The sequence below is a fragment of the Hyperolius riggenbachi genome, chromosome 3, assembly GCF_040937935.1.
Source record: "Hyperolius riggenbachi isolate aHypRig1 chromosome 3, aHypRig1.pri, whole genome shotgun sequence".
Taxonomy (NCBI): Eukaryota; Metazoa; Chordata; class Amphibia; order Anura; family Hyperoliidae; genus Hyperolius; species Hyperolius riggenbachi.
Window position 1 is genome coordinate 187,874,343 of NC_090648.1, and position 14,111 is coordinate 187,888,453.

General features: G+C 43.5%; 1 protein-coding gene across 4 annotated transcripts in view; it reads left to right on the forward strand.

Annotated features, from left to right (window-relative positions):
- The window catches only part of DMXL2 (Dmx like 2), a 210,867-nt gene that overhangs the window by 39,213 nt on the left and 157,543 nt on the right, over positions 1-14,111 (forward strand). For all 4 annotated transcript variants that reach the window (XM_068275436.1, XM_068275438.1, XM_068275437.1 and 1 more), the window contains exon 2: positions 8,833-8,958. In XM_068275436.1, coding sequence (XP_068131537.1) covers positions 8,833-8,958 — 126 coding nt within the window. The remainder of the gene's footprint in view (positions 1-8,832; positions 8,959-14,111) is intronic.

Genomic DNA, 14,111 nt, shown 5'->3' on the forward strand with positions numbered 1-14,111 from the left:
AATATATTCCTCCTCTTCCATTTATTTCCCTGCCTAGCTGCTTATCAGAAACGCCCTCTGATCACTTGTGTTTACAAGCAAGGCTGAGGTGACTCAGTGATTGGATGTGTAAATAATAAAAAAAAAAGACACGGCAGTTCCTAGTATACACCTCAATGGGAGTGTCTGAAGACTCTGGGAGGAGGGCAGCTAATGAATACACAATGAGCAAGAGAAGGGAGAGGGGGGGAAACTAGAGTCAGGGAGGATATGATGTCAGCATTAGCTTAGCAAGATGGCCACTGCCTAGAATAGGATTTTCTGCTTTTCCTTTATAAAATTCACAGGAATCATTACGTGAATAGCACAATACATCTGTTATGTAAGTAGAAGGTAGTATTTATCTACTTATATATGTGTTTTTTATTTCTAGGTTAGCATGGGTGTCGTTTGTTCTTTCAAACTTTTGTACAGAAATGGGGAACTAACACTATCAATGTGCTGCTAGCAATATTTGCAGTGCTTCACCAGTCTTGTGTTGCTGTCCCTCGCAATCCCTGTAACAATCCCTTCTGATTTCTAACACCCCTATTCCCAATGCCAAGCCCTAAATGTGCCCATACAATGCTACATTTTGCAGGCTGATCAACCTATTAATTCAATAATTTTATGGAAACGGAGGAGAATCATTGTCACACCATGCCATCTGATTGATCTTTCGACCAGTTTCTGACAGACTGATCAGGAACATTGAAAAATCTAAATTGTAAGGGCTTGATTAGATATGTGGATGTAACGGCGTTCACTATCGTGACAACCAAACGGCGTCCAACAGGTGCCCCCATTCCTCCCTGTGCCTGTGTGCACTCACCTGTAGTGACGTTGTTAATCCTGGCCTCCTCCGGCCTCCAAACACGTGGTGTTTGCAGCAACGCCAGACACAGAAGGAGGATATGTGCCAGCGTGTAGCAGGTGTGCCTTCAATACTGGGCATCAGAGGAGGTTGGACACACACACACACACACACACACACACACACACACACACACACACACACACACACACACACACACACACACACACACACACACACACACACACACACACACACACACACACACACACACACACACACACACACACACACACACACACACACACACACACATGTACACGTACACTTGAGGGGCAGCAGTGGGACAATTTCCAATAGATTTCATTCTGAGATGTATTGGAAATTGGTGTATACTGTATGGGCAGGCAATAGATCCTTCTGTGATCAGATTTATCTAATGGTCGATCTGGTGGCAGATTGAACAACATATGGCCACCTTAATCCCAACCTCATAATACTTACTGTTAACTCTAAACTTCTATACCACTAATTCTTCAGAAAATTTTCTGTGGTCGTCTATCCCCGGTGCTTGCTTCGAGTGCCAGCACTTTGCACTGGCAAGTCACCCCACAGTATGTAAAACCTACAGCTGGTGCTTGGCTATAGGATAGCTGAGTGGCGATGCCCAAACTAAACACCCTGCATCTGCTGAAACTTGTAGCTGGTGCTTCCATATGTAGTATAGCACAGCATCGGTGCTCAAAGGCCCTTTACAATCGACCGGTACCAAGCTAATGTATTCGGTTTGAAACCTAAATTAAGCAACCTGTACTGCATAGCAGCAACTATGCATTATGGTCTATGATTAAATTGGCAGTGCAGCACACAAATTACTTGTTTCTGCCACCCTCTTCATTCACTTTTCTGTAATAGGGAACAGAAGGTCAAAATGTCATGTGCAACATCTATCAACCTTTCATTTCTGACTGCCGGTAACCAGGAAGCTGCCTCTGTGCTCATTATCACGATCACTCCTCCACATCTGCCACCTTGTGACCCACCCACACACACTGCTCAGAAGCCTACCCACACCTCTAATCCTGGGCGGCATTTTTCATTCTCTCCCTTCTCCATAGTAAATGTGCACAGCTTTTAATAATGGTTTGCACGATCTACAACCACCTGGCGTTTGAGCTTAAAGAGAATCTGTATTGTTAAAATCGCACAAAAGTAAACATACCAGTGCGTTAGGGGACATCTCCTATTACCCTCTGTCACAATTTCGCCGCTCCTCGCCGCATTAAAAGTGGTTAAAAACAGTTTTAAAAAGTTTGTTTATAAACAAACAAAATGGCCACCAAAACAGGAAGTAGGTTGATGTACAGTATGTCCACACATAGAAAATACATTCATACACAAGCAGGCTGTATACACCCTTCCTTTTGAATCTCAAGAGATCATTTGTGTGTTTCTTTCCCCCTGCAGCTATCTTCCACTGAAGTGTCAGGCTGTTTCTTCCTGCAGAGTGCAGACAGCTCTGCCTGTATGTAATTCCTTAGTATGTGAAAGCCCAGCCAGCTCAGAGGAGGATTTATCCAGCTTGTAAAAGATAATAGAGCAGAGAGAAGCTGCACTAATCTAAATAACACACCGCAGTGTGCAGAGAGGGGCCTGGAGGGGGGAGATGCATCACAGAACTACAACACTGAAGAACTTTGCAGCCTTCCAGACACAGGCTGACAAGTCTGACAAGAGAGAGATAAGTTGATTTATTACAGAGATGGTGATAGTAGAACGTGCTGCAGTAAGCCAGAACACATTAGAATAGCTTTTGGAACTTGTAGGATGATAAAAAACAGGATGCAATTTTTGTTACAGAGTCTCTTTAACTACAGATACGCAGATGGTGGCAGATCTGCAGAAAATATCAAACCACTCCCAGTGCCTGAGCACACTTTCAGATTGCTGAGCTGCTTTCAGCAACGTGTGGCAATATTCAATACACAGGGACATAGATTGCACTGTAAGATGGGCACAGGGCTGTGGAGTCGGTCCAAAAATCCTCCGACTCCGACTCCTCAGTTTAGGATTCCTCCGACTCCTCGACTCCGACTCCTCTAATTTGCATATTACATTTTTTTTGATTAAAAGTATGTAACATGAAATTCGTCTCTTAACTGCCAAAGCTTAGGAATTTTACAAGACAACTGAAGTGAGAAGGATATGTAGACTACTATATTTATTCCCTTTAGACTAAAACCAGTCCTTGGTAAGAGTACTTGTAAAAGGTACAAACCGGAACAAAGAACATCTATCAGGACCTAGGCAATGTAAGTGTGGGTACATGTAAGAATGATGTGCAGGTACTCTGCAGGGGAATGAGGAGATTGTAAACAGACAACACCTCTGTGTTCAATGTGCACAGCATTCTCAGTGGATTCCCTGCAGCTCTGTGGGGAGTGCAACTGTAGAGTATAGTACTACTGTGTAACAAAGTAAACCTGAGACAGATGAAATTAAAGTTTTATACATACCTGGGGATTCCTCCAGCCGCCTTCAGGATAATCAGTCCCTCGCTGTCCTCCTCCACCACCTGGATCTTCTGCTATGAGTCCAGGTACTTGAGCCAGTCGGGCGTAGTGCGCATGCACACACTCCGCCGCCAGGAGCATACTACACCTGTGCAGCACTATTGCGCAGGTGCAGAATGTTCCTGGCTGTGGGAGCGGCATGCGGCCGGACAGCGCTGACTGGCTGAATTACCAGGACTCATAGCAGAAGATCCGGGTGGTGGAGGACAGCGAGGGACTGATTAGCCTGAAAGGGGCTGGAGGAAGCCCCAGGTATGTATAAAACTTTACTTTTCATCCGTCTCAGGTACCCTTTAATTTGTAGTCACCAAACCAAATTTTAACAACATATCAAATGATTTGCTTTCATCAGCAAAGGGAGTGCATACATTTGCATAAATCAGCATCAATGCAGAATTATTTCCATCTCATTGACCATCTCTATTAGTGACACAGCTACACATCAGGCTTTATTCTTACAGCATAGATGTTATTTAGTATATATAAGAGATTCCTGTGTACACATCTATATACAGTCACAATCAGATATGTACCTTAAAAATACGGTGACTGCTTTATTGAAGCAGCACAAGTAACTAATTTTGATTGGTTTATTTCATTTTTGTGGACTAAGCACAGCTATTACTGTATATATACATTATTTTTAATGACTATTATCTGAGAAATAGAACATTTTATCATATTTTCTATTTTGACTACAGTTACAAATTCATTAGGAGTCTGAGTCGGAGTCGGTGCATTTTTTCCCGACTCCGACTCCAGGCACCCAAAATTGCCCGACTCCACGACTCCGACTCCACGACTCCGACTCCACAGCCCTGGGGCACACTGCCAGAACGTAGTGCTCAGCAATGCGTTCTGACAACACACTGTATACATGCATCTGTGTGTACAATATGGTGCTGTCCCGTTCAGTATAACTGAATGGAGTCAGCACTGCAATTCTGAGCCACTTAGGTTGCATGGCAACTTTATTTTAAGAACCCTTTTGAAAACGTTTACACAAATATATCTACCACAGCAATTGTTACATGAATTTCCTTGACCCCTTCCAAGTGCAGCAATGATTACCCCAAATATCAAAGGATATTATCCCCCCAAAATAACACAAGCCGTATCCTTTACCCCATGTAACAAAGGCAGCCATTTGTTCTCTACGTAAAACTGGAGCCCTTGTGCCCCCACACTATACACAGTGTGGCCCCTGAGTCCCCCACAGGAATATGGGTGGCCCCTACAGGGATATAAGTGCCCCCCACAGAAATATGAGTGGCCCTGGTGTCTCCTCCTGCTGATCCTCTGCCTCTAATACTATTAGCCATAGCCCCTGAACAAGCATGCAGCAGATCAGGTGTTTCAGACTTTAAAGTCAGATCTGACAAGACTAGCTGCATGCTTGTTTCTGGTGTTATTCAGATACTACTGCAGAGAAATAGACCAGCAGGGCTGCCAGGCAACTGGTATTGCTTAAAAGGAAATAAATATGGCAGCCTCCGTATACCTCTTACTTCAGTTCCCCTTTAACATAGGTGAACCCTGCATCTACCAAGACTATGTGGGTGGATCCTGCAACTGGAATAAATAAACCTCAATGTTGGCTGTATTTAAAAAAAAAAAAAAAAAAAAAAAAAAAAGCCACATTTACTGGCAGAACTCTATCCTGGTGTGCGATCTTCTTCAGACTCTTGCACCAGGACAGAACTACAGGACTGATCTCAGAAGATGAGTGGGAATCCTTCCTCTGCTTGCCGATGCACTGAGGGATGCGAGTGGAACACATTTTGTCCCGTGACGGGGGGGGGGAAATAGGACTGTGTAATTGTCAAAAATAATAACATGGCATCTCTGAAGGGTTGAGACTCCCTGGTCTATGCTTTTCATTTTTAGTCAGCACATGTTCCACCATAGTACTTATTGCACTGTTTGGCATACATGTGTACTGGTTATGTACCGCTACGGCAATCTGCAGCAGCCTGACAAACGGTGTTGAAAAAAAACACCATTGTTCATTGCAGCCTATTGTTTTCTTCACTTTCCAAGAGGCAAACATGATTTATTGATGTAAAATTGTGGTTGAGGGCGAGGCTGATCTCTTTATAAATATGGTAATCATGGATTTTTGCATTCCTGCTGAAGTTCAAGCTTAAAAGCTGTCTGGTGATTTTAAAAGTAGTGTTGTTTCTGCAGAGATATTGGTATTCATCAGGTGAACAGCATGTTCACCCTCTTTATAAATAAACCCCTAAAAGGACCCAGAGACCTAATCCTTTTATCAGGATGGTAGACTGGCAAGCGCCTTCAGCATGGTTAATATTTCCAGAGTAGGCCGCTCGCATGCTTAGACATGGCGAATGTAGGTATAACAACCAAAATTGTAGTGTTAGAGCTCTTTGAATTCGGAACCTTGTGAATTGCCGAAAAACTGATGCAGAACTAGTGTAAATAGGCCCTAAGGAGTGGCGACAATGTGATTACCCATTTACCGTATACTGAATGAGCTGGGAGAAGTCTCCGAATATCAGTCCCTAACTAAATAGGCCAGTAAACACTACGGGCTGGAACCCACAGGAGCGCTTTTGGCAGCGTTTTGGCAGCACTGCGATACGCTAGCAGTTTGCCAAAACGCTGGGCTAATGTTAATGGATGGGGCAACTTCCACAGGAGCGTTTGCGTTTCCCAGAAACGCAAACGCAGGACCTGCAGCATTTTGGGAGCGTTAGCGCTTCAATGTAAAGTATTGAAACGCTAGCAGAAACGCTCAGCAAAACCTAAACTGAGCGGTTTTGCTAGCGTTTTGCGGTTCAGCACACTGTAACAAAATTAAAAATAATTCACAGGACCAATCAGGATAAAAACGCAAAACGCAAAACGCTAGGCACCCGCTGGGGAAAAAAATACAATGTTGCAAAACACGACCAAAAACGTGCATGAATCCGCTTGCAAACCGCTCAGACAAAACGCTAGCGGTTGCGTTTTGCGTTTGCGGATTTCAGTGGGTTCCAGGCCTACTTGTATAATGCTAATGCATTTACTCAAAACCCAACGAGTACCTTTTGATTACCTTATAATTTATGCAAATGTATATTATCTCAATGTGTGAACAGTGTGTCAGCCTATCTATATTCTAAATGGCTCAAAATCTAACCGTGTATTCCCAGCATTAGGTAAAATCTGATAATGCCAAATAGACAAAACATCCATGCCACAGCCATACAAAGGGTCTCCTACATGGTAGATAATTAACAATGTGCTAGTTATTTTTACTGTTATTCATTAATAGTAATATATATTGCATTTTCCAGCTTGCTTTTGTGATACTTTTTTATTCAGTTAAAGTGTGTAGGCAATTTATGCACTATACGCCATTTTTATTTCCTTTCAAAGGTATTGGTGACTCAAATTGAATCCAGTCAATGCACCCTCTTCCTCTGGCTCAGGACTATTAGAGATGGTCAGTGAAATGCAAATAATTACATTTTATGCAACTTGTATAAAGCCTGGAATTGGGGCAGTTAGAATCACCAAAAATACATTTTGATTGGTCCATTTTCAAGCTGCATACAATTTGCATTAAAGTTGTGTGTAAGACAGAATTATTTGCATCTCATTGAACATCTCTAATGGGTGTCATGTTTAACTGTACTCATGCCTCCTATTACATGTAGAGTGATTGTCATACCTCTCAATCTACTGTGGAGCTGTGCACTCTGCAGCACCAGACCATGACATCCCTTGGCTGCAATAGGCATTTCAGTGGTGGAGAGAGTGCATATTCAGTGCTCTTTCCATCTCTGCATAAGTTTAGTATACACTTGAAAATGAGGGTGAGCCCACACCATAGATGTTGTAGCCCACTGCCCTTTCTCTTGTGTGAATGGTTGTTCCTTGCCAGTTAAAACAAGATTGTCAACTTATTTCTCACATTACAGCTTATTCATATATCTTCTTCATACCTTTTTTTTTTTTTTTAATAGTAAACTTCTACAGCTGTTGATTCTCAACAGATTTCTATATAAAGCACATAGGACTGGGCTAGACATATCATACCAGTACATACAGATGCTGCAATGTCATTACTAAAACTGTTTGGGATAATTTCAGATGAAAATCTGTTGCTGTCCCTTCAATCGAGTACTCTGCAGGAAGCGTCTGTGGCCATTCACAATCACATTTTCACTGAGCATGCACGAGTTGCATATACCGCACATGCCCAGTAAAAGGAAGGGCTTTTGCATGAAAAGAAAGATGACCTGCACAAGTGCTTTCTGTCACTGGGCAGGCGCAGTTCTGAATTTACTCATGCCCAGGAGCATCGAACTGCAACGCAAAAACAAGTGTAAAACCAGCCTCAAACATCTGATCTATATGCTTGTTGAAGGGGTATGGCTAAATGTATTAGAGGCAGAGGATACACAGGACAGCCACTACATTTGCATTGTTTTAAAGTAAATTAATACAACAGCCTTCATGTCCCTCTTACTTCAGGTGTAGGATTGGGAGCACATTTGAAATCGGCGTCGGGAGACTTGGGCGCAGGATACAACCTGTATATAGCTGATTCTGCTTCTGCACAAGTCCAACCCGTATTAATTACTATTCCCCCTCCAGGCTGCCATGGATAGTGAGGGAATGAAATTATTCGTGATCCAGCGATTGCTAGAGGCCGAATTATTGTGTTTTTCAAGCAACCTCTGCTCCGTCTCCTGACGGCGCTGACGTTACTCACTGAGTGCCGCTATAGACTGATTCCTATTATAGTCTATGGCGGCGCCGGCTGCGCCCAAATCTAGCAGCGCCGGAAAGCATTGCTCCGAGGATTGGAGCTGTACATGTTTACCTCATGTTACACGTCTCTTCAGGTAAACCAGTGCTGTGTATTAAAGTGAACCTCCAGACTAAAAATCGACTCAGCAGCACTGAAAAGGCCTGGTGTTTCTTTAACAGTTTCACAGCATCAGAACTTTGTTTCTCTTATACAAGCCTCATTTTTAGATGCACAGAAGAAAACTGCCCGGGCATTTTTCCCCTGATGCTGTGCAAAGCATGATGGGATTTCTGATTTTGTTGTTCTCATTCTGCTGTTTTGGTGCAAAAAAATTTTTCTTACATTTTGAATTTGACATTTGAAGCCTAGCATGCGCAGCTGGGAGGGGTTATCAGGACACAGGGCAGTTGGAACTGTGTCTCCTGCTCCTTGTCACCTCCTTTCAACCAAAAAGATGGCAGCCCCTATGACAAAGATGGCAGCCCCCATGAATCAAACATTTGCCTGTTCTTTTAAAACAGGGCGAGTAAGAGATTATATTACGAATCTATTCTAATTAACATAACTAATGTAACTTAATGACAGTATGTTTGTTTAGGCTGAAGTTCCCCTTTAATCTGAAGCTACCAATGTTTATTAGTCATATGTCTTTCTTTCTGCAGGCCTATGGATCCGGCTGTGATATTGTCATACTAGCCAGCGATTTTGAGTGTGTACAGATAATTCCTGGTGCTAAACACGGAAACATCCAGGTTAGCTGTGTAGAGTGTTCTCAACAGCAAGGCCGGGTAAGATCTTGTTCATATCCCTAATATTTAGTCTAATTTGTTTGCAATTAGCCTTTATTATGTATAGTGCATTGTATGGGGATTAACCATCCTGGACTTTACCACCGTAGGGCTTGATTCACAAAGCAGTGCTAACTGTTAGCGCACAAAACTTTGCGCACGGGGTTATTTTAGAAAACGGTGCTAACCCAGTTAGCACCCAGTTATCACACCTTAAGTCTTTTAGGCGTGCTAACTGGGTTAGCACCGCTTTGTGAATCAAGCCCTTAGTGTTACAATCTGGAATTAAAGGGAACCTAAACTGAGAGGGAAATGGATGTTTCATTTTAAACAATACCAGTTGCTTGGCAGTCCTGCTGAACTCTTTTGGCTGCAATAGTGGCTGAATAACACACCTGAACCAAGCACGCAGCTAATCCAGTCAGAGCATCTTATTTGCATGCTTGTTCAGGGGCTGTGGCTAAAAGTATTAGATACACAGGATCAGCAGGAGAGTCAGGCAACTGGTATAATTTTAAAAGGAAAAATCCATATCCTTCTCAGTTTAGGTTCCCTTTAAAATGTATTTTTACAACGGTTTTAAAGCAGTACATTTCAGATCAACACTCTCCACACTCCTGTGTAAAAAGAACTTAAAGTGGACCTGAACTCTTGCACAGGACAGAAGGAAAACATGGAGAAATGCACCCTGCATGTATTCAGAGAGTTTAGCCTGTGTAATTTCCTCTCATTTGTGTCTAATCTCAAGTTGTAATTTGATCTCCCCCCTGAGTCACATGGCTGCCTATGGCAGATAAGACCGTTTGACAGGACACGCTGTAAACAATATGTCTGCTTCCATGAATCAGGAAGTAGAACCTGTGCAGATTTATTTTAGGATTTGTATCAGCTGTAACAAAGAAATGTTTTTTGTTTAAAGTCGCATACACATGCCATACCGCCGGCAATGACGGGTCCGTCAGACCCTCCCGCTGGGCGGATGTTCAGCCTACAGTAGCACGAATGTACGTGCTGTCGGCAGACTGGTAAGGCTGGTTCTGAACAATCTGCTCAGCGGATCGTTCAGAAACAGCCTGATCAGTCTGCCGACAGTGTACAGACTGCCTTTACAAAACATCGTTTACACAAAATGTTGCAATAGAAATGCTGTATTGCTGTTTTTTTTTATTCGTCACAGGTGGTTAATGATTAGGCGTACTACAGTGTTGAAATGTTTTTATTGAACAGTGGCCATTGTTTTGTTTCTGTCTGTAAAATTCCTTGCACTTGCCAACCTGTTGTTTAATCAGGTCACACCCCTTTAGCAGCTCCCTTAGGATGCACACGCACACAATTATTGTTGCAGGGATCGGAACTCAATCCCTCAGTTGACAGTTTGGGATCAAATGCAGTACAGACTTGTTGCAGGCAGCACGATCTGTAGCCATGGGGGGTGGGTGATGGTGTGGCTCACAACAAAGCAGTTTCTGGTGGGCAGGGTAAGGAGTGGAGCAAAAGTGGCTCTGCTGAATGAATATGAATATAGCCAGTTGACCTTTTTGCTCATACTTAGTTTCACAGTAGGATAAGGCCCCGTTCACACTTGCGTTTTGGCAATTTGAATAAAAAAATGTTGGGGTCAGCAGAAGATGCACCTGGTGCACCTGTAGAATCAGGTTCCCCCGCTGTAGGCCTCACCTCCGACATTCTGCCAAACAGCTCCAGCACGTCTGTCACTGCTGCTCCACTCCAGACATGCTTGGCCCATGTGTCCCCATCCGAAATGGCCGCTTGGATACGCATAGGAAGTGGGGTAGAACGTCAGGTTTTTGTAAGCAGTGTGTTCTGTGCCTTCCGTTTCCCATTGGTTTCTGTGTTCCGGATGGTGCTGTCAGGCGCAGGTCCGGCTCCGGCCGGGTGCGTGGGCCGGAGATCCGGACCCAAACAATAGCGCATGTTGGAAAAGTGTCCGGAGTCCGGATTCGGTCCGGCTCCGTACTGTACGGAACGGACACGTGTGAACGTCCGCATAGACTTTGCATTGCTATGCAGAATGTACGTTCCGTTTGTACAGTATACGGTCCGGCTCAGATCAGGAAAATCCGGACAGGGAACGCTAATGTGAACCGGGCCTAAAAGGTTCATCTTTTGTCTTACTAGATGGGGAAATAGTCACTGTCTTATCACCCCCAGTCTGTATTGCTTGGACTTCCTTTTTGGATGACCAGCAATGCTGTTATCTCAGAAATTGCAAGTTTGGGCTTATGAAAGAGGATTTCAGAACTTAACTAGATAAAGACCACCTTCACAAGGAGGACAGCCTTTAACTGCTGTTGTACTATGGTACTCCAAGCCAATTGTAAATGCTCCTTTTCAACAATCCCAGTTTCCTGGCAATCCTGCTGATTTCTTTGGCTGCAGGAGTGTTTAAATTATACCAGAAACAAGCATGCATGTAATCTTCTCAATTCTGATGAACAAACATGCGGCTAATCCAGTTAGTCTTTAGTCAGAAACATCTGATCTGCATGCTTGTTCAGGGTCTGTGGCTAAAAGTATTAAGCCCCATCTACACGGTACGATTCTTTGTGCGATTCAATTACGATTCTATTTACGATCAGATTAAATCTGACATGTATGATCAAGATTCGATTCAATTCGATTTCCCATTGTTTTGCAATGGCAAATCGAATTCAATCGAATTGAATCCCGTGTCGTGACATGTCGGATTTAATCGGATCGTAAATGGAATCGTAATTGAATTGCACAAAGAATCGTATCGTGTAGATGGGGCTTTAGAGGCAGAAGATTAGCAGGACAGCTAGACAATTGGTATTGTTTAAAAGGGAATAAATATGGTAGCGTCCATATCCCTTTCACTTCAGGTGCACTTTAAAGGGCCCCTCCTATGCCATGCTTTCTAATGCTGGATACACACGGTGCGTTTGCGCACTCGATTTTCCCGTCGATTCGTTTATTTCCAACATGTCCGATTTGGATTTCGATGGATCGTTAGGTCGATTCGGCATACTTTGCATGCGAATCGACCTAACGATCCATCGAAATCCAAATCGGACATGTTGGAAATAAACGAATCGACGGGAAAATCGAGTGCGCGAATGCACCGTGTGTATCCAGCATAAGCTCCTGTGAAGCCTCAGTGATGATGTAACGAGGGCTTCAGTTAGCATCCCTTTGTCCTCTGGAGGAGAGCCATCATTTCACTGCAACTGCCTAACCTCTGGCATCTGTTGCTTTTGCTGATCTGGAGAGGAGAAAGGAGCTATTGCTGTTAACCTTCTTGTCCTGTTGTATTTTTCAACACTGGGTTATGCTGATTGCCATGCTGCAGAAAGTGGGCTGATAAAGGCTTGAAAGATAATATACTGTATTTTAATGCAAGTCTGTCAAAAGCTGGTGGAAATGCATAACCAGGAGAACCACATTCAAAAACAATTAGTTATGTATCATGTAAAAATGAATGGCTAAAGGTGGCCATACACTGGCCGATTTGCCATCAGATCAACCAACAGATAGATCCCTCTCTGATCGAATCTGATCAGAGAGGAATCGTATGGCTGCCTTTACTGCAAACAGATTGTGAATCGATTTCAGCATGAAATCGATTCACCATCTGTGAAGCTGCCGCCGCCGTTAAGTGTATGGGCTCCTTAAGTGAAACGTGAGTTTAGTTTGCCCCATTTAAATACAGTATATGAACTTATCACACAGAAAGGAATGGGCGAATACTGCACTATAACCAATAAATATTAACTGAATAGGAACCAGAGGTGAGAGACATATGGAGGGTGCCATACTTATATCCTTTTACACAATACTAGTTGCCTGGCAGTTCTGCTGATCTTTCTGGAGTAGTGTTCTAATCACACACCTGAAACAAGCATGCAGCTAATATGTCACATTTTAGTTTGAGACATCTGATCTACGAGTTTTTTCAGGGTCTATGGCAAACATTATTAGAGGTAGTGAATCAGTGAGACAGCCAGGCAATGTGCATTGTTTAGAGGAAATATGTCGGCATCCATAGATCTCTCACCTCAGGTTCTCTTTAAAGCAGACCTGAACTCTTGCACTAGGCAGAAGTAAAACATATAGAAATGCACCCTGTATGTATTTAGAGAGTTTAACCCACTGTTACCATTAACCCACCTGTGACTAAGCACAAGTTGTAATGTGATCCCTCAGCTGTGTCAGCTGACTGCCATGGCAGAGAGCTCATTTGTAAATACAGGATGTTAACAATATGTCTGCTTCCATGAAAGCAGGAAGTAGACAAACCACATATTTATTGCAGGATTTGTATCAGCCCTAATGCTGGGAATACACGGCTCGATTCTGAGCCATTAAGATGGCTCGATAGATAATTTCCGTCATGTCCGATCACCGTTCGATCGTTTCTCCGCTTGAAGTTAATTGAAAAAAGATAAGAAAAATAAGTGGAAGATAAGAGAATCGAGCGGGCAAAACTATTGGCCGCAGAATCGAGCGCCAGAATAGACCTGTGTATTCCCACCATAACAAAGACATGTTTTTCTTTAAGGCTGCTTTCATAGTGAGACGTTACAGGCGCACATTAGTGCAGCCTGTAACGCAGCCCACCACACAGTAATGAAAAATCAATGTGCTGTTCACAGTGCCCACGTTGCGTTACATTGTAACGCAGGACGTCAGTTGAATGTGCTGCATGCTACGGCGTTATGCGCGGCTAAGCCGCGTTAGACTGTGCGCACATGCTCAGTAGTGTTGGAGGAGGAGGTCTTTCCTCCTCCTCCTCGGCCAGGCACATGGCTAATTAATATTCACTGCATGATGTGACGTGCAGTGTTTACTTCCTGGAGCACCTCTGTGTGGCGATTGGCTGGCGGGACCACGTGATGCCGCATGCGTCCAAGAGTACGCATCGTGGCATCACGGACGCCAGAGTGAGCTGCACAGCGCGGCTCACTCTGACGTCCACATCTAAGAGCACCAGGCGTTGCGTTAGGGGCACGTTATGCGACCATAACATTCCCTAAAACGCAATGTCTTGGTGTGTAAGTAGCCTACAGGGGAACTGAAGTAAGAGGTATACGGAGGCTGCCATATTTATTTCCTTTTAATCAATTCCAGTTGCCTGGCAGCCCTGCTGGTCTATTTCTCTGCAGTAGTGTATG